The sequence below is a fragment of the Artibeus jamaicensis genome, unplaced genomic scaffold (assembly GCF_021234435.1).
Source record: "Artibeus jamaicensis isolate MK-2021 breed Jamaican fruit bat unplaced genomic scaffold, CSHL_Jam_final contig_588, whole genome shotgun sequence".
Classification (NCBI taxonomy): domain Eukaryota; kingdom Metazoa; phylum Chordata; class Mammalia; order Chiroptera; family Phyllostomidae; genus Artibeus; species Artibeus jamaicensis.
The window spans coordinates 1,521,145-1,545,156 of NW_026521895.1; the positions used below are offsets into that span (position 1 = coordinate 1,521,145).

At 37.4% G+C, this 24,012-nt stretch overlaps 1 protein-coding gene across 5 annotated transcripts in view; it reads right to left on the minus strand.

The window, feature by feature from the left end:
- The window catches only part of AKAP6 (A-kinase anchoring protein 6), a 485,646-nt gene that overhangs the window by 75,743 nt on the left and 385,891 nt on the right, over positions 1-24,012 (minus strand). For all 5 annotated transcript variants that reach the window (XM_053670522.1, XM_053670524.1, XM_053670523.1 and 2 more), the window contains exons 10-11: positions 7,493-7,639; positions 4,282-4,506 (exon numbers count right to left, since the gene is read on the minus strand). In XM_053670522.1, coding sequence (XP_053526497.1) covers positions 4,282-4,506; positions 7,493-7,639 — 372 coding nt within the window. The remainder of the gene's footprint in view (positions 1-4,281; positions 4,507-7,492; positions 7,640-24,012) is intronic.

Here is a 24,012-nt window from a genome sequence, read left to right on the forward strand (position 1 = left end):
CAACTTACATAATTAGTGTAAGGTTTAAGTATAACAACATGCAAAAAAGTTCTTGGTCAAATTTAAATTGCTAAGCAAATCTGGGGCATTAACCATTGACAAGGTTACCAAATCTATTCCACTCATTCACCTTCCTGATGACCAAGCTTCTTGGAACGTCTAGCCTTGTTCTTCCCTGGCTGGTCTGGGCCCAGTCCAGTGTTTCTGCTTCCCTTATCTGGTAATGGACAAGTTCTTCCGATTTGAGTCTTTAAAATAATGAATTTGGTTATGGGATACAAGGAACATATGATTAGGTAATTATTTTATTTTCTCTTGGAATAGCCGTCATTAAAAAGCAGTGCTTTACGGCCAATGGCACTGAAGCCACACACACAGCTCTGAGGCACCCTTTGCCAGCTCCTCATTAAATCTCCCATGTGCCCTCCCCATTCTGCTGTCATGCTGTGTTCTCTCCTTGACAATTTTGCATTTCGTCCTAAGGCTCCTTGGTTCGCACCTCTATATCTCTCCTTGTGCTTGGCTTGGCTTTCTTTCTTAGGTAGGCATTTGCCTCGTGTGTAATTCCACACTTATCACACTTACTGCCTGAAAGGGAAAGAATGCATTCCACAATTGCTTTTCCTCTTTTTTTGAAAGCTTAAGGTCCAGATCCTTTCTCTCATCCCAAAGCAAGCCGAGAAGGAAACAGTCGTGTCTACAAAACAATGGGGTTTTCCTTTTTATATTTAGCGCTCTTCCTCCCTGCTCTCCTGGGTAGTGCACTGTGGCTTTTCTATCACAAAAGCCTAAGATTTTCGAGAATGAACAATCATAAAGCTAAATAAACCCTGTAGATGAAGCCTGTCTTCCCAATGTGACCAGTGACAGAAGGAAACACTTGGGAACCCCCAAGAAGAGGTGGCACATGGCAACAATTTCCACACGTGAAGGCTCCTGAATAGCTTTCCTACCTGGGAGGCCTTATCACTAGGAAAAGCGGAGGGTATCTGTTCTTTGCATTTGTAGTGAGTAAAAAGTTTTTACTCTGCATATGCTTGCCAATTATGATTTTGACAGGTTATAAGCATCACATTATTATTGTATTACAAACATTTGGTTTCATTCTTCCCATGAATGTGGTAATATACAGAACACTTGGTTAATCATATACTAAGTGCTGAAGAGTAAACAGCTCAGAATACTTAAAATTCTGGCTAGGGAAGTCATTTATTCTAACAGACATGCATGCATAAAGCTGTCTTTAAAAAGAAATGTTATCATATTAGGTCCATTAGATTATCTGATCAAACTCCTCAAGGTCAAATTTTAGAAGGGACTAGAGTTTCTGGTTGTAAAGAAAAATCATGAGAGCGCTGTAATCTCAAAGAAAGTTTGAAAAGTTTCAGTTTTAAAAAGTGACACATGGCGAAGAAATTTACACTGGTACAGTACAAAAATGTAAAACAAAATACAAATATTTTCAACTCCCAAGATCTTCAACAGCAAAAGCTATTTACAATTCTGGCTAAATTGCTGACAACCACGACTGACAAAACTACCAAAAAGAAACAATGCCATTTACTTTTGTTCTGCTATTGCTTCTGAGTCACCCTGCATGGAATGGCATTCAATAAATATTAATAAATATTAATTTTGCCTAGTATTTCATAGAATGGACTTTAGAGTCAAACAGCCCTGGGTTTAAAACCTAACTCTGTCACAAGTGACAATGGACATATAAAACTTAATTTTCATGTGCCTCTTTCCATATCTCCAAAATCAGGACCCCAGCACGAATTTCCGGGGTTGCCATCCTTAAATGAGATACATATATATACTCACAATGGTATATTATACAATTGTCAAAATAAGTGAATTACAGCCATACCCGGTAACATAAATAAATATGGGCATCACGATATTAAATTAAAAAGGAAGTCCTGAAAATAACACAACATAATATCTTTTTTAAAAGTTAAAACAACTACAATTAAAATAATATTTCCTATCAAAGGAAAGCAAAGTGAATAAATATGAGGTTCAGAAACATGATTACCTCGGGGGAGCAGAGCAGAGGGCTGAGTAGGACTGGGGGAACCATGAAGATCCTACCCTTGGATTGGGGTAGGCAAGGCTCTGAATTTATTATGTTATTTTTTAAATAGCTAAATAAATAAGACTGTCGTAAAAGAGCAGTTAGTTTAATAAATAGTAGCATTAAAAATATAAACATGCTCTAAGGAAAAAATATCTCTGAAGAAAAGTAAAATAGCAAAAAGCATATGATAGTCTGCGGTACTTCGGAAATGAAAATCTATGATTATTTTCAGGCACTAAAATGCACATGGTAAGGAATGAATTAGGTGTAGTGACCATTTCCCTTGTGGCTAGAAAGTATTAGCAAATAACTAGGACCCCCCAGGAGCTAACTTACGATCTAGAAGTCTAGAGAGACTGTCTCTCTGTCTTAAACTCTTTTAAATTTATTACTAGGACATAGCTCAAAATAATGTTGACAAACTATGCAAAGCCAAAGCATAAAACAAGTGCCCTTTAGAAGCATTAGCAAAATTTCAGCAGAGCTGCTCATGTTTTCATTGATAGTGATAGCAAACGTGGAGGAAAAGTTGTTTTCCAATATCTATGTATGAGATATGTGGGTAGGAAGGTAGGTATATAAGTATCTGTAATAACAAACTTCCTGTCATTATTTCCTATTATTATGTAAACCTCTTTGGGCTTATGTTAAGATATTTCTATCCCTTATGAATGCACCATTACAAAAAAGCAGAAATAATAATTTACACATGGAAACTCATAATTGGGTGAGATAGATACTAGCAGCATCCCATTTTTTAGATGAAGAAAGTGAGGCACCAAGGACCGTACAAGAAACATGACCAAGATTAGACAACTGGCTGGAGCCACTAAGCAGCTCACTGAAGCTACAATATAGATACTGTAGAGAAAAAAATGTATTTCGCAACATCCTGCCTGCTAATGACCAGGATGCTTTAATAGGTACAAGTTCTTAACCTCAAATAACACCTAGGGAAATATCTGAAGACTCCATCATCTCCCTGCAACAGGGATTAGGGTGAGACAAGGAGAGATGAGATAACAAGTCATCTGGATATTCGATTTTAGACAGTAAAAGCCTTGGTGAGAGGCTTTCATTTAACTTCCAGTTTGGTCTTGTCATTCACTGGCAGAAGAGAAGGTTTTCAACCAAAATAATGTGTACGTGTGAAATACAGACACTTAATTGGCAAGTGTTGTGGTCCTGCCTTTGAGGCTGGTTCCTCCTGGACTGTGCTGGTGAGCAAGGTGGTCCTGCCTGTCTGGCAGAGGGAAGGCCGGCCACGTGGCACTGTGGCTACGTTCCCTAGCAGACTGCTGGAAGGTCTCGGGCAGAGGGTGAGAAACAAATAAGACCTGGCCCTGGAAGGCCCTGAGAAGAAACAGTCGCTTGGTCCCAAGAGATCCTTTCCTTCTTGGTTTTTCCCTTTTCTTTTTTTAAGACCGTTCATGTCAGAAGGGTTCCTGCTACTGAATTCACGTTCTACAACTCCAAGGCCTCAGACTGACACCAGTCAGAGCCCAAATAACCACGGCCTTTCTGAAAGGATTCGAGCAGGACAGGCCAGCATGGGCAGTAAGAGGAAACATCTGAATTCTCAACTGCTTTGAATAGACATCGTGTAGACCATGGAAACAAACAGGGAGAAATACTTCTTCTTCAAGGACATACAGTGAACACACACAGCTGTGTTGCTAAGGTTGGCATTTGTCTATGATCGAAGATGCCTGTAATGTAGGAACCTTTTTGATTTTACTTCTTCCCTCAATGAATACTTGATTCTTTCATATGTAAAAATTATGTTTCCTTTGGTGAGCATTAATGATCTTCAGTTAAATCATGTGCTTTTATCATATCAATTTATGGAAGTATTTTTAGCCACATTATTTATAGAACATTTACGTCTGCCTTTCAAAGTCCTCGTCTTTAGGTCTGCTTTTAATTTCCCAAAGCCCTCCCCCCACAAGCACCGCACACAACACACAAGCAGCACAGATTCCTCCCCCCACACAATATGTATTTGACAAGCTTAAGGTTCATCTTCACAGACACACAGGCATTGGCATGTATGAAATGTGGACAGTGTCTATAAATTCAAGGGAACATTTAAGTGCACAGTGATACATAGATACATGGGTATAATACTTTATGTACTTGATAAATATTTCATCCCTACCATAAAGAAAGCTTTTTATCAAGTTTGATTGTTTTTTTATTACCTTAAAGTAATGCAGTTGTTTCTCAGCATTCATTGTTCCTTCCTTTTCTTGTCTCAGACAGGAATTGAAGATGAAAAGCTCCGTATCTCTTAGCCACCCTTTCAGTTCTTTGATCCTGGCCTCCAGCTGCCTTACCAGGCTTCCGCTTTCAGGGGAGAGCAGATCACGTGGACCTGACCCACTGTGCCCTGCCATTGTGTCCTGGATCTTCTCTCCTAGGGTTTTCTAATGCAGCAAATGAAAAACAAAAACATAAATTAGCTTAGGTACCAAAACGTATCACACTTTGGCTGGTAACAAGAACCAACTAGGAGGTGTCCAGCCACACCTGCTACCTCGCAACTAACATTCGGTCCAGATTAGTTCGTTGTTCCATTTAGGTTTTGAATCCTTGACTGATACGTGTTGTTCTGACTACCACTAGAGGCTTAAGAAGACCTCATTCACTTACAATTTCCTTTAACAGAAAGGAGATTTGACCCAAAAGTTCACCTTGGTCACTGATAAAAATTCATTTGAATTCTCATGATGGGAGTTTATAGTAAAAAATTCTCTGCATAAAATTTTCAGGAGATAAAATTCTGAGTTTAATCAATATACTAAAGAGGCTGAGAGAAGACTGTGCATGGAAAATTAGATCCTATTTTGTTTTTAGTACAATTCGCAAACCACAGGACAGAGGGCTATTACAAGGGACAACCTCCTTTGTGCTGTTGTGGATTTTGCCTGACTCAGAAACTGTTCAGCCCCACGGTTCTTCCCATTTTGCATTTGTGGATGCTAGACTTTCCAATATATGTGTTAAAGTAAGTCCCAATCCACTATGCTGGAAGCCTTCTTAGATTAACTAGGACGTCATGAAGGTGTAATCAGGGAGGGCTGTGTTGTTGTTGCAGAAAACACTCTGGAGAATCAGTAAGAGTTAATCTATAAGGATGAATTCAATCTACAGAAATAAGCTTTAAAACACAAATAAAATTAAGTCAACAAACACTCATCTGCTCTGTAGCATTCTGTAAATAGTATCTCTAGGAGATCGTAACAGAAAAATAGCCTTTCTTGCCAACACCCTTACACTTTCATGGTGCAAATATTGATAATTTGAAGACCCTCAGTGGAATCCAGACTCAGCTATTGTTTTTACGCTGTAACAAAAGTAGCAGCAGGAGGTGAAATCAATGCCCTTGGAGGGTAGGGTCACAAAAAAGAATTTATTGCCACTTTTTTGTTCTGGAACAGTTTGCAATCATAAATTCTTCATAAACAGAATACTTCAGAGAATGGTCCGTCTTCATAAATATACGACAGAGGACATCAATTTCATTTAATTCACAATTTGTGTCAGCACAGCAGATGCCAATGCCTGCCTTGATAGGGTTGTTTAATATGCAATTGAGACAGAGTAATATGCAGCACAGGGGACAAAATTTCACAGATTAAACTGTACGCACCACTGACATTTCATTCTAATGTATTTCCATTCCACACTGTTCACCTTAGATGAAAGTAATATTAAAAACCATATCCCTCTATTTTACTATTGTTAGAAGTTAAAATCCTTGTCTCTAAATTTTTTTTCATGCCAATTAAAATGTAATCATGCCAATTAAAGCAGCATGCCTGGTGGTGGTAGTGCGGCTCAGGTTCTGTTCAAATCTTTCCTCCACCCTTCTCTCTCCCTAGATCACTACAAAACTGCACACGGTATTCAAATGATATTTTTGTCAAAATGGCAACCATTTTAAAGCGTCTGACTCATAAAGGATAACTAAATATTCTGCTTTTTTAATGCAATGTTGACTTAAATTTTTTGTTGAGAAAGCAATACACACGAAACAATTTCAACAATTTTCAAAAAGATTACTGTTAGTTATTTATCAAATTAGAAACAAATAGTTCTATTTCTGTATGAACAGACTATCTCTTTATCTACCAAGCACATAGAGTTGCTGTCCTCATTTAGTAAACAACTTTTCGAAGGTCATACACTGACCACACTTCTTCGGCACGAGATCAACGAAATGTATAGAATTCAGGAGATTCTGATTGAAAACACCACTTATAATGTGAAAGCCATTAATTACTATTAAAAAGTAAGGTAACAATAGGTCGGAGTAAAAACTTTCAAAGTTTTAAGTTACTTTGCACAACTGCAGAGTGCAGTGAATTCAGATGAGAGAGCGCGGATTTAAACTTGCAGTTGCTTAATCACCTAGATTAAGCGTGGCAGAAACTGAGCACTGGCATTCCTCCAAGTCACCGAGGTACATGGAGAGCTTTTGATTCAAAATATTTGGGGGGTATTATTTCTTTAAAAATTAAGAAAAGGCAGGAAATTGAAGGCATGCAAAATTTGGCTCCATAACTGACACCACCCATACTTAGCTATTATAATTCATCATTTAAGTAATTGACAAATTTAGCTTACCCTTGATTTGAAGTGAAGGCAATTTAGGAGAGAAGTTGATGAAAAATACAGTTTAACCTCTCAGCTACCTTCCAACAAAGGGACAGAGCTGTCTCCTGCTCAGTGCCATCCAGTCTCTGGGTAACAGAACCTCTATATTGCCTTTTTGCCAGATTCTTGCATCTCAGTCTTTGGCTGAGACCCAGCCCATCATTGCATGAAATGAATTGCATGAAACTTTTTTTGGCTTTTGTTAAAAGTGAGCTGGAAATTGAGGCACAAAACAGAGCCCTATTTAATTGTGCAATTCCGGTTTCGGTCAAATTTGCATCTTTGTTTTGGTGTCTTACTATGGCTTGAAAGCTGCAGTGATGACTGCACTTCCCATAGGAAGGGTGCAGTAAACAGTTAAACAGGGGCTGCCTCCACCATGTACCTTCCGAATGAATTCTATTAACATTCATTCAAGCATGACAGTCAGTGTATATCAGATATACTGTATTATAGTTGACTTGGTGCATGCCCATAATACATGGCATATTTTACTTACTTTCTTATGTATTAAAGAACCAAAATTATTAAAATCTGAGAGGAGACAACCTGAGAGTAAAAAAAAAAATCAAAAGAAAAGGGAAAGCAGTGTTTTTTTTCCCCAAAATAGCATGAATAGCTTGTTTGAAACGCAGGTAGTGAATTGAAAGAGAGAGATATTTGTGGCTCAAATTAGAAATCAGACAGATAGAGTACTTCACTACACAAAAAAATGTACACATAACCTACAAACAGTAATAAAAATGCAAATACCCCAAGCAGTTCCCATTTTTCATTAATTGAATCCACTTTTTCAAGGAGATCATTTGGTAGTGAAACGCCACCTTTCTTCAAAGCTTCAACCTTACTAAGCAGCTCTGTCTTTTTCAGGTCCCTGATGGACATTTCCACGCTGTATCGCTAAAACAAGAAGAAAGAAAGATATATCATTAGGGAGAGAGATGTTCTTTAAAAATCTTTAAGCACAGCATTAGTGATGCTCATGGATGTTAAAAGATTTGTTTCCAATAATATTTATGAGGAGACTAAACCTAAGTAACTTGAGTAGTGGGGGAATATTTCAAAAGTAGTTAAAATACATACATATATATAATTCATTCACACAAACAGCCAAGGTATTCCATTTAGTTAATTTAGATTGAAGCCTTTTTAAACTAAAATTCACATGCATATTTGATCTTTAATTTAAAATATTCCAAACAGGCCCTGGCTGGTGTGGCTCAGTTCATTGGGTGTAGTCCCACAAAGCAAAGAGTCACTGGTTCATTCCTGGTCTGACTGGGTGCATGTCTGGGTGGTGGATTCTGTCCCCAGTTGGGGTGCTTGCGAGAGGCAACCAATTGATGTTTCTCTCTCACATTGATGTTTCACTCCCTGTCTTTCTCCCTCTTTTCCCCTCTCTCTAGAAATAAATAAATAAAATAGAAAAAAGAAAGAAAGAAAGAAAGAAAGAAAGAAAGAAAGAAAGAAAGAAAGAAAGGAACCTAAGTAAAAAAAAAAGATACATGCTCTAAAGGGAGTTAATATTACAGTTAATTTTGGTCAACATTCGGCTCCGGAGTGCTGTCCATCTCTCTTCTCTGCCCCACAAAGACCCAATCTTAGAGTGGTACAAATAAAATGATCCCTGAAGACTGACTTCCTCCTTATCCTATAAGTTCTCTGAATTCTCACCTATTTTTTCATTTTTCCTTTACTTAAAAACTTTAGGTAGGCTTGGAGAAGAGGTACATATAGAGAGGGGAAAGAAAACCAGTACTTTAACAATGGTTACAAATCTTCCGGTCACGATGGAGGTATAGGTGAACATGCTCCACCTCCTCACACAAGCAGAGACAGAATTACAACTAGACCTCAAACCGATAACACCCAGAACCATCAGAAAATTGAGCTGTATGAAAATCTAACAATCAAGGATTTAAAGAAGCCACATTCATCCAGATGGGAAAGAGGGGTGGAGACACAGAGACGAGCAGAGAGGGAAGGAGATGAGCAGAGAGGCGCAGAGATGAGGTGTGTCACAGAGAGGTGGCAGCAGTGGATTGGGTGGTCCCACATTGTGGTAGATAAAAAATCAGGAAGGGTATTTGGGGAGCAAGCAATCCCAGCTCCAGGGTAGACCATCTAGCCCAGGATTCCAGCACTAGCAGGATAAATCCCCATAAATTCCAGCTGTAAAAACCACTGGGAGTTGGGCAGTGGAAGAAACTGCTGATTTTCAGGAGACTCTGCTTAAAGGGCCTGCATGGATTTAAAACACACACAGACCCACCTTCTCTGGGATTCAGCATCAGAGCAACAGCTGGAAGGATGCCAGGTGCACAGAGCAAGTGCATGGCAAACCTCTAGAAGCCAAGCAGCAGTACTGTCCCCTCTCCAAGCCCTACCCCCACATGAAGCCACAAAGCAATGAGGTGGGTTGCCGCACCCTGGCGACTACCTAAGACTCCACCCCACACAACTTACAGGTGCCTTTTCTACAACCAGCCACACTACTAAGACAGGGAGTCAAAGCAGCTCTACCTAATACCCAGAATCAAACACAGGGAGGCTGCCAAATTGAGGAGATAAAGAAATAGAACCCAAATGAAAAAATAGAACAAATGAAAAAATAGAACAAAACCCCAGAAAAAGAACAAAACAAAATGGAGATACCCAACTTATCAAATACAGAGGTCAAGATGCTGGTGATCAGGATGCTAAAAAAAAACTCATTAAGTATGGCAGCAAAATAAAAAAAGACCCTGGAAGAAATGAAGGTTACACTAAGTGAAACAAAGAAAAATCTACAGGGAACCACAGTGGAGGGGATGAAGCCAGGATTCAAATCCACAATTTGGAACATAAGGAAGAAATAGAAATTTAACCGGAACAGCAAGAAGAAGAAAGAATTTTTAAAAGTAAAGGTAGTATAAGGAACCTCTGGGACATCACCAAATGTACCAACATCTGAATCATAGAGGTGCCAGAATGAGAAGAGGAAGAGCAAGAAAATGAAAACTGATTTGAAAAAATAATAAAAGAAAACTTTCCTAATTTGTTGAAGGAAATAGGCATACAAGTACAGGGAGCATAGAGTCCCAAACAAGTTGGACCCAAAGAGAAACACACCAAAACACATTATAATTAAAATGCCAAAGGTTAAAATAAAGATAAAGAAAGAATCTTAAAAGCAGCAAGAGAAAAGCAAAAGTTACCTACAATGGACTTCTTTTAAGACTGTCAGCTGATTTCTTCAGGCAAGAAAGGGCTGGCAATATGTATTCAAAGTAATGAAAAGCAAGGACCTACAACCCAGATGACTCTATCCAGCAAAGCTATCATTTAGAATGGAAAAGCAGATAAAGTGCTTCCCAGACCAGGTAAAGCTGAAGGAGTTCATCACCACAAAGCCATTAATACATGAAATATTAAAGGGACTTATTTAAGAAAAAGAAGATCAAAACAATTAGCATTAAAATGGCAACAAATTCACAACTATCAACAACTGAATCTAAAAAACAAACTAAGCCAACAACCAGAAGAGAAACAGAATCATAGAAATGGAGATCATTTGGAGGCTTATCAGCTGGGAGGCAGAAAGGGAAGAATGGGAGAAAAGGTACAGGGATTAAGAAGTAATTGGTAGGTACCCAACAGAGAGGGGATGGTTAAGAACACTATAGGAAATGAACAAACTAAAGAACTTATATTCGTGGCCTATGGACATGAACTAAGTGGAGAAGATTGCTAGAGGGAGGGGGGTTACCAGGTGGATGGGGGGCAAAGGGGAAAAATTGGGATAACTGTAATAGCATAATCAATAAAATATATTTTAAAAAGGAATAACAAAAGCTAAAATAAGAATGGTTACAAATCTATGCTTCCTTATTGAATACCAACCATAATATGGTCTCAAATGTCACAGTTGACTACAGAACCCGCTCCCCCAACATGCATTGTATTGCAACCCACTACCAAGTGAGTTTCTCCTAAAAGATATTGCTACAGATAATGTAGGTGCTACTAAATATGACAGTTACTATGGTGATTCTCTTCAAACAACTATTTGGATAACTTCATAGTTAGCAAGTCCTATATTATAAACAGCTATAAATGACTGTGCCTATAGTTGTACAATGTACACATAAAAACATCTGTAAGGAGAAAAACTAGATTTTGGTTAAAATATGAAACACATTTTGCGATTTTAGCACATTTCCAAAAATAACGGTAATCTCAAAATTTCTTTCACCGAAGCATGAAAGTTAGGTCACTGAGGTCCTTGACAATATTGCTTCATTCATTGTCCTAACTGAGCAAAAATGAACACTTTATCAGATCTAGTAAGAATAGCTTTTGTCTGTGCAAAATAGCATGTCAGCATGATCAAAACACACCCAAGCACTTGGGTGATTTTATTTACCTTAAAAACATGATATTATATAACATCCCAAATTAAATACAATTGGAAACAGCTTCAAGACAAAGAAGGTGTGAAATTGCTGTTTCTTGTATGCAAATATTTGCATACTTTATTTAATCTTTCATTTGCCCAAAACATGCACATTATGGACTAGGTAAACTTCTCCAAATGTTAGTCATTTGTGGATCACAGAACAAAATATTTTAAATAAGGTGATTAAAGCATTTCATAGTATTAATGAATGCTGATCAGGGTGTCAGAGTACCCAAAATTGCATGAAATGCATAATGAAAAAAATTAAGAGTTGCCTTAGCGCTCTTTCAGAATTTGGCCTGTGATACATGGAAAACTATGACTGTGCTTTCTTATGGCAGATGGTTTCCAGGCCCACGTTACTCCAACATTTAGAAAACACAATGTCCACACGAGAATTCTGGACCAAACATTTAACAAGCATTCTAGAAACCTACACAGTGCTTTATTGTCAGCGATGACTGAAGAAGAAAGAGATCTGCTTTATGTAATCAGAAACCCATCTAAAGACGATACTGCTGACAAAGATTTACATAATTAACTTGATAAGATTTCTGTGACCTAATACTGGGGGAACCAGCATTTCAGACAGGCAGAAGAATCCTATTCAAATCTTATGCTCACACCTTGGGCAGTAACTGAGAGCGAGTGTCCTCTGGCTGTGCCACCTGGGAGCAGCCTGGACAGTTACCACTTCCACCTATGACAAGCTCATCCCCACTGTTTACCCCAATTTTGAATGGTTCCCCCACAGCAGATCAATCCAGAAAGATAACAGTTTAGATAAACACGATAGTCTTGTAATAATAAACATGACACTCTCATAATAATAAAAATATAAAAAGCAATTAATTGCATTTTAGACATAATTTCTCTGTGAAATGTGGTACACTAAGTAGGCACTGCAACAGCTATTATAAAAGGTTATTACATTAAAAAACTCATCTTGTGTACGCTCTCTGTCTCTGTCACCATGTAACCTACTGTATAAACAGGTGGATGAAAGATGTGATTGATGGACAATGCCTTCAAACTGTAACAGCGAGGAGAACCCAGCTAACAGTTAGATGTATTGGTACATGTGTATAAAAGGTATTACCAGAATGTCATGTAATTTAAGGTAAAATATTTCATATTTGAAGCACTCTGAAAGTTGAATCAGATATGGTTTAGGGCCTTACGCTATATATGAAATAATGCCAGAAAGGTTACATTTTTGCTGATGCTAATACGGTTTTGCTCTTCTATCTTTTCAGAAGCATTAGACAGGGACAATGAACCACCAGCTCTCTCAGGCCCTGGTCAAACCACCAGGTAGGGCTGCTTCATCCTGTGTGACCAAATAATTTCATCTTCATATTCATGTCACCTCCAGCATGAAGTGAGCAGAGGCTGCTCCACTGTGTCCTGTCATCTGGGGACATCACACAGACGACTCTTCAATAGCCAAAAATGAGAGCAGGAAAGTTAAAAGTCAGATGGCTTTTTTTTAGTGCTAAAGTAAATAAGCATCCAGTATTTAATTTCCACACAGCACTTGCAGTGGACTTCTCTGTCTAGTCAAAAAATATATATATACTCTATTCAAAGGGCATATTTGCATTATTAAGTATATTTGCTTGGCCAATTCAATTTTGACTAATGAAGCCTAATAGATATGTGAATGATCTAAATTAAAGACACAGGCCCCTCCAATTCTAAATGCCACTTCTCTGTGTATATAGAATATATAAAGAAAACTTTAAAAGCAGCGAAAAATAACCACAAACACTACCCAACTGTTTTAACTAGATATTAAAGAAGTTTTTTAGAAAATTCTTACTCAGTGCTTACTTTTTGAAGGCACAAATGCCAAAATGGAATTATAAAACAAGGCAGCAAAAACAGGGATTTCTGAAGTAAATATAATTAGAAATGCATGAAGACTTGATTGAGATAACTTTTTTGACAGTTATGCTAAAGGCTTTTTTCCCTCTTAAAACCTTTTTCTTTCTTTCTTTCTTCTTCTTCTTCTTTTTTTTTTTTTGTTAAAAATCACACCGAAAATTCTGCCCAAATGGAGACTGGAACAATGCCTTGAAACAGTGTTAATTGTCACCATGGAAACCAGAAGAATAAGCCATTTTGAAACTGGTATAGAAGGCACACATTGAGCAACTCGAGCATTTTTCTGCCTCCCTCAATGTTAAAGAACAAGATGCCTTGTCACTGTGAGGTCAGAGAAAGAAAGCATCATGAAAGGGTTATAGATGCTCACTGTCTAGTAAATAAAAAATAAAATAAAGAATAAACTATATACAGCTAATGCTGTAAGACTCTACCCAGTGAATTTCTTTGAAATAGAAAGATCATCAAAAGATGGCCAGGATTGGGGGATAGATTCCACCTAAGCAAAACTTCAGGGCTATATTATGTGAACCTTGCCCCCAAAGCTCCCTGGGAATTCTGCTGTTGTAATAAAACTTCAGAAGAGGAAAGAAAAAAGGCAGCATGATGGAATTCAAAATAATGCTCTAAAAGCACACAGAGAGATTAAGACATCCATTGTAAGACTTTTGTATGGTGCTTCTGTGGGTTATGCTGAAAAGAGACGAGACATTGCTGAGTGGAGAGTGAAGTTTTGGCTATGAGAAACACAGAAGTTAAACCACAGATTTTTCTCCATTATCAGAATAAGGCAGTCAGATCCTGTATCTTCAGGATTTGAGTATTTACATCTTATACTATATTTTAACTGCACTTTATATGACTTTATATCAGAAAGCGTTAAAGCAGGGAAAATAATCTAGTTATTAGAATGACAGATATAATAATAAAGATATGTAAATATCTTCACCACTACAAAGTAATACCTCAAACACCAATATACTCATCATAATCCACTTTCCCATAAAAACACAAGAGATAGATGATAGGCAGACAGAGAGAAAAAATACACTGAGAGAATAAAATGTATTCGATCTATCGACAAGAAAGCATATACTAGGAACATACCAGAACACCAAACTCCTGGCAAAATCATGTGTGAAAACAGGCATTTTTGCACAAAAATGCAGGACGTATCTGTCTATGACTCTGATACTGTGTGTTCTGGCTAGTGTTTGCCCTCCTCATGTGAGGCTTCATGGTGGCCCCTCAGCAAGTCCATGCCTAATGCCATTCAGTGGTGAACAAAAGATCTCTTTATACAAAAGTCCAGGATCCACAGCTCAGCTGTACATGCCGAGTGCAGGGATCTGCCAGAGGCCAGGGTCGCCTTTACAGCAGCTCTTGTGCTGCCCCCTTTTCAGCACACCAGTGCCCAGCATTTTACAATGCTGGTGATATTTCGCATGGAGCTAGTATCACCAATGCTTCGGGACGTTGTCCGGGACTGAAGAAGGGGGTTCAAGCCCAAGACAAATAATAGTCGTTATTTCTTGCAGACTCCTTGTGTTTTACCATTAGCAATTTATGGGGAATAATTGCACAGAGAAATTATAAAGACTCCTACAATTGTCCTTGTAAATTAATAATAGGTTTCTTGATTGGGATAAATTTGCTGCTGAGCCTTTGGAAAAATTAAAAAGTGCAATGTCATTTAAAATTGCCAGAACTCGCACAGCAAATTACATCCGAGGTTAAGAATTGAGCTTTCCCCCCTCTTCTAGCTTATTCCATTTGCATGATCTCGAAATCACATTACATTGGCCATGTATTGTTAATTGGACATAGATTGCATTATCTTTAATATAAATCAAACTACAAATATTAAAATGAATTGCAAATTCCCTAATAGAAGATCATAAAACAATCTTTCTAAAAGTATCTCCCATTAATAATTTAATTCCAATTATATCACTCAGAAAACTTAAGTAGAAAACCTGGCAACTTATTTCTCCATCATTTCTTTTACATAACAAATACCTAAGCCTTTTAAAATAAACACCCAGCACAGAATTCATTGTTATAAAGCAAAAATAAAAACACCGCTAATTGCAAACTTTTCATGCCAATTTTACATAAAATACTGCATAAGAGACAGCTGGGTGAAACTTTCCTGTCTTGTCCCTTCTCTACCCAAGTCAAGGACAAGGAAAATTCTCCTATAGAAAAGATTTACTAAGCTTAAGAACTATTGTAATGCTACTCTTTAAAATTATAAAACTGATTGTTATTCTTCTATTTATTTTTTAAAAGGCGCTATAGCCCCTTACATTTTTCTATAAATCTGATATCTTCCCGAAGCCTTTGCATGGTCTTTAATGAGTTTATATTAAATATTTAATACTGTTTAGAGCATACCCACTACTACCAAAAACAGTTATATTCCCAGCAGTCCTACTGTTTCAGGCAGAGGACTTGATTGATCCTCCTAGCCTGAATTGAGTAGAATGAAAAGAAGCAGTTGGAAAATAGCTGCAATCATTTAATGCAGATGACCTCTGACAGCCTCGCAGCTCTTCTATCTGAACAGAAATTTGCATGGGGTCTCTGTGCAGAGGAACAATGTAACCTAAATGGTAGACAATCTTTATTCTAATGAAGTGGGTGTCAAGGTCAATGTAAAACTGCAATGATAAATGGTGCACCACTAGGCAAGAGAAGTTGCATAGGCATTGTAGTGCTTTCACATTAATTGAAGGCTGAAATGCACTGCGTGAAAAGCACAAGCCTCTCTTTTCACCACAATGTGTTAATACGCCAATGCAGAAATGATTTCTTCAAGAGGTTTGCCTGTTGACATGTATCTCATTGCAACAATAACACAGATATGAAATTATGGTACAAAATTGACATTTTTAGAATTCGGTTTTTTCCTGGAATGTAAAAATCTAAATAAAACGTACCCAAACAACATCCTGACACCTAATGTAATTCCTTTGATCCCCTTTTCTTTTCTTTTTAGACCCCTGTTTAATTAGTTTCAACCAAGCAACCTTTTATAGAACTCTTCACTGGGTACTTACATACCGAACTGACGGTAAAAGAGAATGAAGGAGAGGAGAATCATTCAGATATTATTTTCCCCCTCACTTCTAAGTTTTCTGCTTAGTCTGCAGTTCAGATCTTCGGGTATTATAATGAAAAAGCCTATGTTTGTAAAAAGAAATATAACTGTTTTCTAGTGTGAGAACTAAAAATTGTAATCTGATCATTTGACATTGCCAAAGTGACTATACAGCAATAATTATACCATCTCTTCAGTGGACCTAGCAATTTTGTGGCAGTCAATATTTTTCATTATACAAAAATAAGGATAGTGAGCTGCTTTAAAGAAAAATCCTGATTTACTTAAGCCTGTAAAGGGGATATTGTTTGCTAATACACTAATTAGCAGCCAACCATTTAAATTTCACCAATTAAACAGGAAATGGAGTTGCACCAGTAGTTTCACAATTTGCTAAAATACTGATAAGAGTATATTAGTAACCATTTGAGAAACATCTCCAGGCCCCAGGCATAACATGTTATAAACTCGAGGCATTTTTATGCTTGACTTTTTTTTTTCATTCTGGTAGGCTCTGTGATACAGCCACCTTTCCCAAACTAACCTTCCTGCTACAAATAGACTTTTATAACAGAATTACAGTTACAATGATCAGGAATACTCTGTGGGTGTCTCAATCTATAATCGTGGTGACTAGAAGACTATCAGTCTGATGTACTGTAAAATAAATGATTTTGCAAGTTTGCAACTCTGAAAACAAACTGTCTCCAATAGAAATCAACATTCCTGAAATGGTAATTCAGAGAAAAAAAAATCTCAACCGAAGGAGGAGGGCGAAAAAGAAAAAAAAGTTACTGATGAAACTGTTTAAAAAACTGTACAGCTTCATCTGTGTGTGATTTGTCAGGTCTGAAGCTTTGACGTGCCCAAGGGGCAGACCCCAGCGGGGAGTAGGCTGCCGAGCTAAATAGCTGTGAAAGAAGTCTTAATGTAGGATGGAATTCAAACTAACCTTGACATGACCTCGGGGAAAAATATGCAAAAAGTAAAATGAATGCACTCTGCAAGATACATCCTAATTTTGTGGTGGAGCTGGTTAGTTTTACAAACATAACTGAGACCTTAAAAGAAAAACAGAAAGCTAGTAAAAGGGAAAAACTTTGAAATTCAGGCAAAAAAAAAAATGTAAGCAGGCATGATGTGTTACTGTGAAGGCATGTGAACCATTTGGAAAGAATCCAAATAAAAACCCACACTGAACAATATTGTTGTCAGCCTGTCTATTCAGGAAAATTGTTTTTTTTTTTTAGGTTGAATATAAGTGACACAAAGCCAAGATTACATCATTGCATTACAAAGTCTGTTGTGGCTTTTAGCTGAACAAGCCCCATGGATCTATTGGTTTAGGACAGTAATTCACAGTAAGGAGGTTTTAATGTGTTATTTTTCTTCCACTGTCAATAAAAAATAGAGGAATTTAAGCAGGAAATATCAAGGGTGTCTCTTGCCTCTTTCTTGCTTTTGATCTGTATTTGATAAGCCAAACTCGAATTTGAGTTGATGCATTGAGTCTTGATTTGACTTCATTATACATTTTGCCTGTTTTGAAGCGATCAGTTTAGGAGGAAGGCATTTGTTCTAACTCCCTGGCCAAGAACCGGCTAGCTCTTTGGATATATGGAAATTTTAATTGAGTGTCAACTTGTGTAAAAATTCAATCCCATTACCTTCTCAATGAAATTTTGTGGCAATACCAGTTATTTACTACCCTCCTAACCAGATTTTAAACATAATTAAATTGCTAAGAACATATACCCAAAATCTAATGACTTAAATCCCTACAGCAAAGATATGAATTCCTGGATCTGATATATGTGTTTCTATTAGATTTTCATAAGCCTAAAGTGAGTAAAAGGATTCAATCACTTAGAAGCTTAGAAGTATAAGGAGTTTTGCTGAGAACCTGTTGAACAAATGTAAAGATCACCACTTAATGGCTATGTTATGCCAAGGGCTCCTTTTTGGTCAGTCTCATTCCATATTTTTCTTAATGACATATACAAGTAAAATATGTACATGACACATTGATCAGAATGCCAGATGATACTAAAATCACATGTCTATAATGACATCTTAGTCATTATACTAAGCTCATCTTAGTCATTATGGTATAGTATATGAGTCTTAGTATATGAGTAGTATATGGCAGTAGAATAGGAGTAAACAGGCTGGGGGCTATGGGAGGAACCCCGATTTACAGTGTTTGCTGATTCCCCTGATGTAAATACTCCCACTGTGGTAGATTCCAAGTTGCCAAGATTCTAAGCTACCCATATTTGCTACTTGCAGACAAAATTCTTGAATATTTAATAATTAGTTCTCAAAAGCCAATACTAGCCAGCTCCAGCACCTCGCTACCTAGCCACTGATATAGAGGAATTGAACTGAGCACAGATTAGTCATCTTCAATCTCTCATCTTCTAACTATTGTTAGGGTCAAAGAAAGAGACAGCTATTTTCTCTAGTGAAAGGGGAAAAAAGTAATGATTACCAACATTTGATCACAATAAAAGGAAAAGAAGAAGTAGTATGGACAGTGGAGGATAAGAGAACACAATTTCCACCTGAATGGGGCAAACACTACTCACCTCTGCCAACTGTTTCCATGTGGCAATACAAAAACAGTTATTGAACTGTTCCCCCCAAATAAAAAAATACAAAAACTGTATAAAGAATGGAGGTGACTAGGCTTCCATTGTCTAGGTTCATTGAGTCAACAGACAGTGAAAGGTAAAACGGAAACAACAAAAAAAGAAATATGTTGTGGGGCTGGAATGAGACAAACATGGAGTCAAAAATCAGAAAGGTAAGGGGGTAAATCAACTTGACTATGGTTTACTACACCCAAGCCTGCAGTCCTGGTTCTGGTTGGGTTTCATTTTTCAGGAGGGACCTAGACAACCTATCAAATGTTCAAAGGAGAGCACTCAAGGTAGGTAGAAGATTCAACACTTCGCCAAGGAGCAAGCTGTCGAAGAAGCAGAGGTATTCAGCAAAGGAGTAAATAAGAGTTGAAGATGAGAGAAGAAAGGAAAGGTTATGTTAGCAGACTTCAAATGTTTAGAGGACATTTACACAGAAAGTATGACTCTTTAACCTCAGAGGTCAAGCATAGGATCAAAGACTGGACATAGGAATGTAGCTTGGGCAACAGTGAATTCCCATTCACCAGAGGTATTTAGCAGAAACCAAGAGTCTGCATGGTTGGGATATTTCATGGGTTGAAGAGGTATTGAGTGAGGATTGGCCTAGAAGATGGGGTCTAAAGTTGTCTGTTTTAGAAATTGGGCTTCTGTAGGCCCACATTCACCAGAGGAGCGATACTGATCACATTATTAAAGAAATGCCAAGACCAAAAAACACCAATTTAAGGAGAAGCTGTCTCTTCTGGAATAAGACTCAAATATGAGATTCTTATGCAGAAAAACCTAGGAGAACAAAAATAAAGCAAAGACATAACCACATAAAATGCAAGCTTTACAATTTAAACTCAAGATAGGGAAAAAAAAAGAAAACTCAAGATAGGACACAGAGAGTAAAAAGAAAAAGAAAGGTTAACTAAAAATTCTCAAATAACCTTCAATCTGTCCCACTTTAGGAAAGTATTTCATTGAATTTTGGCTATAATTATTTTATAGGAAACTTCCACTATAGAATTTATGCAGTTTAGCCCGTACTTCAACAAGGTCCTACAGGTAGATTGTTTTAAAGATGTGAACTTCACAAACGACTCTCAGAAAAAATTTCTCCCATCGACATAGAACGTTTGCTCCCAGATACCTAAGAAATGTGTTAACACCCTTCCTGCCAGCAGTGTGGGCATAACGGCAATTTCTCCTCCGTGCCAGGAAACTTCATGGCTGTGCTGTATTATGTCAAGATCTGCACATCTCAATGGTTTTCTGTGCATTCCAATGCACTTCAGTGACAATGTGGATCATTGCCATAGTACATCATGACTGTTCTAATTACGGTTTCATTATGATGCACCGTACCAGGGCTGTCGTAATGTCATGTCAGCACATAGTAAGAATAGTTGTGCAATTATGTAATATCTGTTAGGGTATGAAATGTAGAATAGAAAAAAGACATGAGCAGCAGCAATTAATGTAATGAAACTTGGTTTTCTCCTTTAAAAAGTCTCCAGTTTAAGAGCATCATTTCTTTTTGCATCTCATCTGCCAAACTAAACAAATGCCTCTTAAAACATTTATTTTTGTTTACTTGGGCACTACTATATAATTTAATGGATTTTTAAAAATGCAACAAAATAGGCAGAGAAAAGGAAATTCCTGTCTTTAGCTGTTCTGCATATCACAGAAGAATGAGATTCACCTAGTATATGCTACAAGAAATCTTGTAAAAACTTAAATGTAGTAAGTGGAAGGTCACTGAAGGCTTACCATTATGTCAACTTCAAACACAATGTTACATTCGTCTGTCTTCTTGATCTCTCATGTAATCATAGAACTTCCTGACTCGCCTCCTAAAACTCATTGACCAGGTACATCTTTTTTTTTTAAATATTTTCTTTATTTATTTTTCGAGAGAGGGGAAGGGAAGGAGAAAGAGTGGGAGAGAAACATCAATGTGTGGCTGCCTCTCATGCGTCCCCTGCCAGGAACTAGCCTGCAACCCAGGCATGTGCCCTGACTGGGAATCGAACTGCGATACTCTGGTTCGCAGGCCCTTGCTCAATCCACTGAGCTATGCCAGCCAGTGCTGACCAGGTACATCTTAAATAAACAAAGCATGACAAGGAGAAGAAGCAGGGATTTTCAACCGATGGGCTGCAGCACACAGGTGGGCCACAAGAACTTTTAAAAGATGCAACAGCTGACTGTTTAGTCAGGGGCGCTGAACTCTTTTCCCCTAGGTTATGAAATAAAAAAAATTACAACAGCCAACGCAGCAATAGCCATCCAGTGTGAATGAATGGAAATGATACCTATTGTTTTGGTGAGATCAGCAAAAAATACATTTCTTGATGTGTTGTATAATTTTAGCAATTAGTTTTTGTGTGTCATGAAATGAAACAGGTTGAAAATCGCTGAGATAAAGCATTAATACCATATTTACTTCCCTAAATTAGGAGCATAAAGATTCACTTGCCTTTAGTCTAGCTTCCCAAATATATCCAAATATCTATAAAAATTGAAATCTTGTTATTTGTCATAAATTTGAAGAATAAATTCTCAATGGATAACGGCTGTTCTGTTTTTGGTCAACCACAGAGCACCTTGAATATTGGAGGCCTTCAGAAAACACTATGTCAATGAATAGCTTCTCAACCTAAATGATACATGAAGTGCTATTTGTTGTTTTAATATACAACCATGGGAGAATTTATATATAAAAGCTTACCCATTATCTCTATGGCTGAATTACAGGACTGTTCGATGGAAGTATTTATCACAGAAATGCTGATGAAGCCTAAACTATGGATGTATACGATTGTGCAGCAGCAGCCATTTCAAATATAGATATATTTTTAGCATTAGGAGGCACCAAGTTTGTTTAAATCTAGATTTTTTTTTTACAATTGCAAGTAATGTTAATAGCACACTGTAAATGTTAAGGCTAAGTGTGCAATGTCAAAATAGATTGAATCTCTCTGAAAATTGAAAATTCAGGCTTTTCGAACGTAATCCAGATGTTTGGCTTTTATTCAGATTTCAAGAAAGAGGGAACTAATATGATATAAAATTCATACATGCATATTTCATTAGTGCCTTTTGTATCACTGAATTAAACATTCTGAAACGTGCTTTTCCCAAGTCGCATAGAGTTTTAAACCAAAGTAGTTGCCAAGACGTTGCACACCTCAAAACTAATGCCAAATTAATTTCATAAGGAAGAGACTATACATTTCTTGTATGAACTGTGTTGGTGATATTTCTTCAAAGAGAGTATTTTGCTTTCTCTTTAAGGATAACAAGAAAAGTGAGAGGTAGAGCACTGTAGCCATTTTATCATTTACCCAAAAAAAACACTGCTACAGAACATGGTTACTTTGGAAATCTATGAGAATCAGTGGCTGAAACAAAGGCTGAAAGCTCTATCCCCCTCATTGTCATCATCAAAAACTACCCTTTCAAGTTTAGTGCAAACGGACATTCCTAAGGGACTACGGACTTAAGCATTGAGGAGCAAATCCAGAACTCACTATGTGATAGGTATTTTAGACAGAGCCAGTCAAAGCATTCCCAAGGTTGTCTGCCCCCCAAACAGACTGGAAATGCTATCATACCTTTATGCATTCACATCATGACTTTTTATTTGTAGGGTGTTAGTAACTTTTCAAAGGGTTTTCACATGTATAACCTTAACAGATCCATAATGCCATGGGTTTTTCTTGGTGACTACCTATATCCTTGTATATCCATGTGTTTGATACCTTTAGGCTACTGTTTGAGGGTATCAGATGAGGATGCATGTGGTTTCAGAGTTAGATTATAAGCCCTGCAACGGAGTGCTTAAGGTCAGGGTTGTTTACCCTTTATCCACTGTAACTCTTAGCATTATGGGTGTATAAGGTAGTTGGGATATGTTTAAGCATTTGAATTCTCCCCAAAGAAAGACCAGGTGAATGTGTACCAGCTGTTGCAATATATACTAGATCTAGTTTTAGTACACAGAAATGAGTAGTATGTGACTGCCTTATTTATCTTTGAATTTCATGCTCAGTGAAAAACATACTCGGTGGAAGCAGAAATATCACTCTCAACTTTTACGTAGAAACTATGAACAAAATTAATTGTTTCTCATGGCAAGGAATGGTTAACATAAGAAAAGCTTCTATAAAATGTATCAAAGGAAAGAGAAAGGTGACAGCAGCTCTTTAAATATTTAAGGACACCTTTTATAAGTTCAGTGTTTTCTCATAGTGATAACATTTGATCAGAATGCAAAAGGCTGGGCCCAATTTCCAACTCCAACTCCAGTCTGCTACAGAATTTAAAATCTTTCTCTTCCACTCTCTCTCTCTCTTTTTTTTTCCTTTGGGGTACATGTCCATATTTACAAGAGAAGGATGTTAAGAAAATGAATGTTAGAGATCTCAGGCTTTAAGCGTTAAGCCCTGTTTGTTACTCCCACCTCAGAAAGCTTGACTGTCATGTCAATGGATTGTTCTCTTTCTTGTTCTCCGATGGCAAGCCCATAGGGAAAGTTAGCATTACCACTTCTGTCTCACAGATTAAAAATTGATACATAGAAGCTAAGTGACTTGCCCAAGGTCAGTAAGATAGTGCTAAAACCCAGAAATGGAATTTTTAGGAGGAATTTCAGTTTAGTTTTCCAGGCCATGCTAACTTTAATTCTTAAAAATACATCTTTGTATGTCAGTCCAGGAGTCTGAGGAAATTGGTGGCCCCTGGGAGTATAATATAAATAAGGTCAAGAATGTCATTCAGAATGACTTTGGAATGGTCAAAACACACTTAAAAACCCCAACCTCGTGGCTTCAATAGCCAGATTCATGTTGGTGTAGACTCATCCTCCAAACTTCAATAGATTTTTTAATAGCTTGAGGTTGAGCCTAAAAGATCAGATAGGAGAGTTTTCATCAATAGTGATGCAGGCCATTCAGAAGAATAACAGTGCAGTTTAAAGAAGCTGTAGGGTACAGGCAAAAAAATTATTACTATAAACTAAGACTAAAAAGAGCAAATCTGGGTTATGATAACTGCTGAGCACATTTTTTAAGCTAAGGAAGGGAGTTGACCATTAACGTTCAAGAAACTTTACTAGGTGAATTTCATTAAAGAGAAGCTGTGAATGTGTGTGTGGGTTTCCAATCCCAAGAGTGATAAAGTGAGGGCATGGAAGGAGTGAAAATTTAGA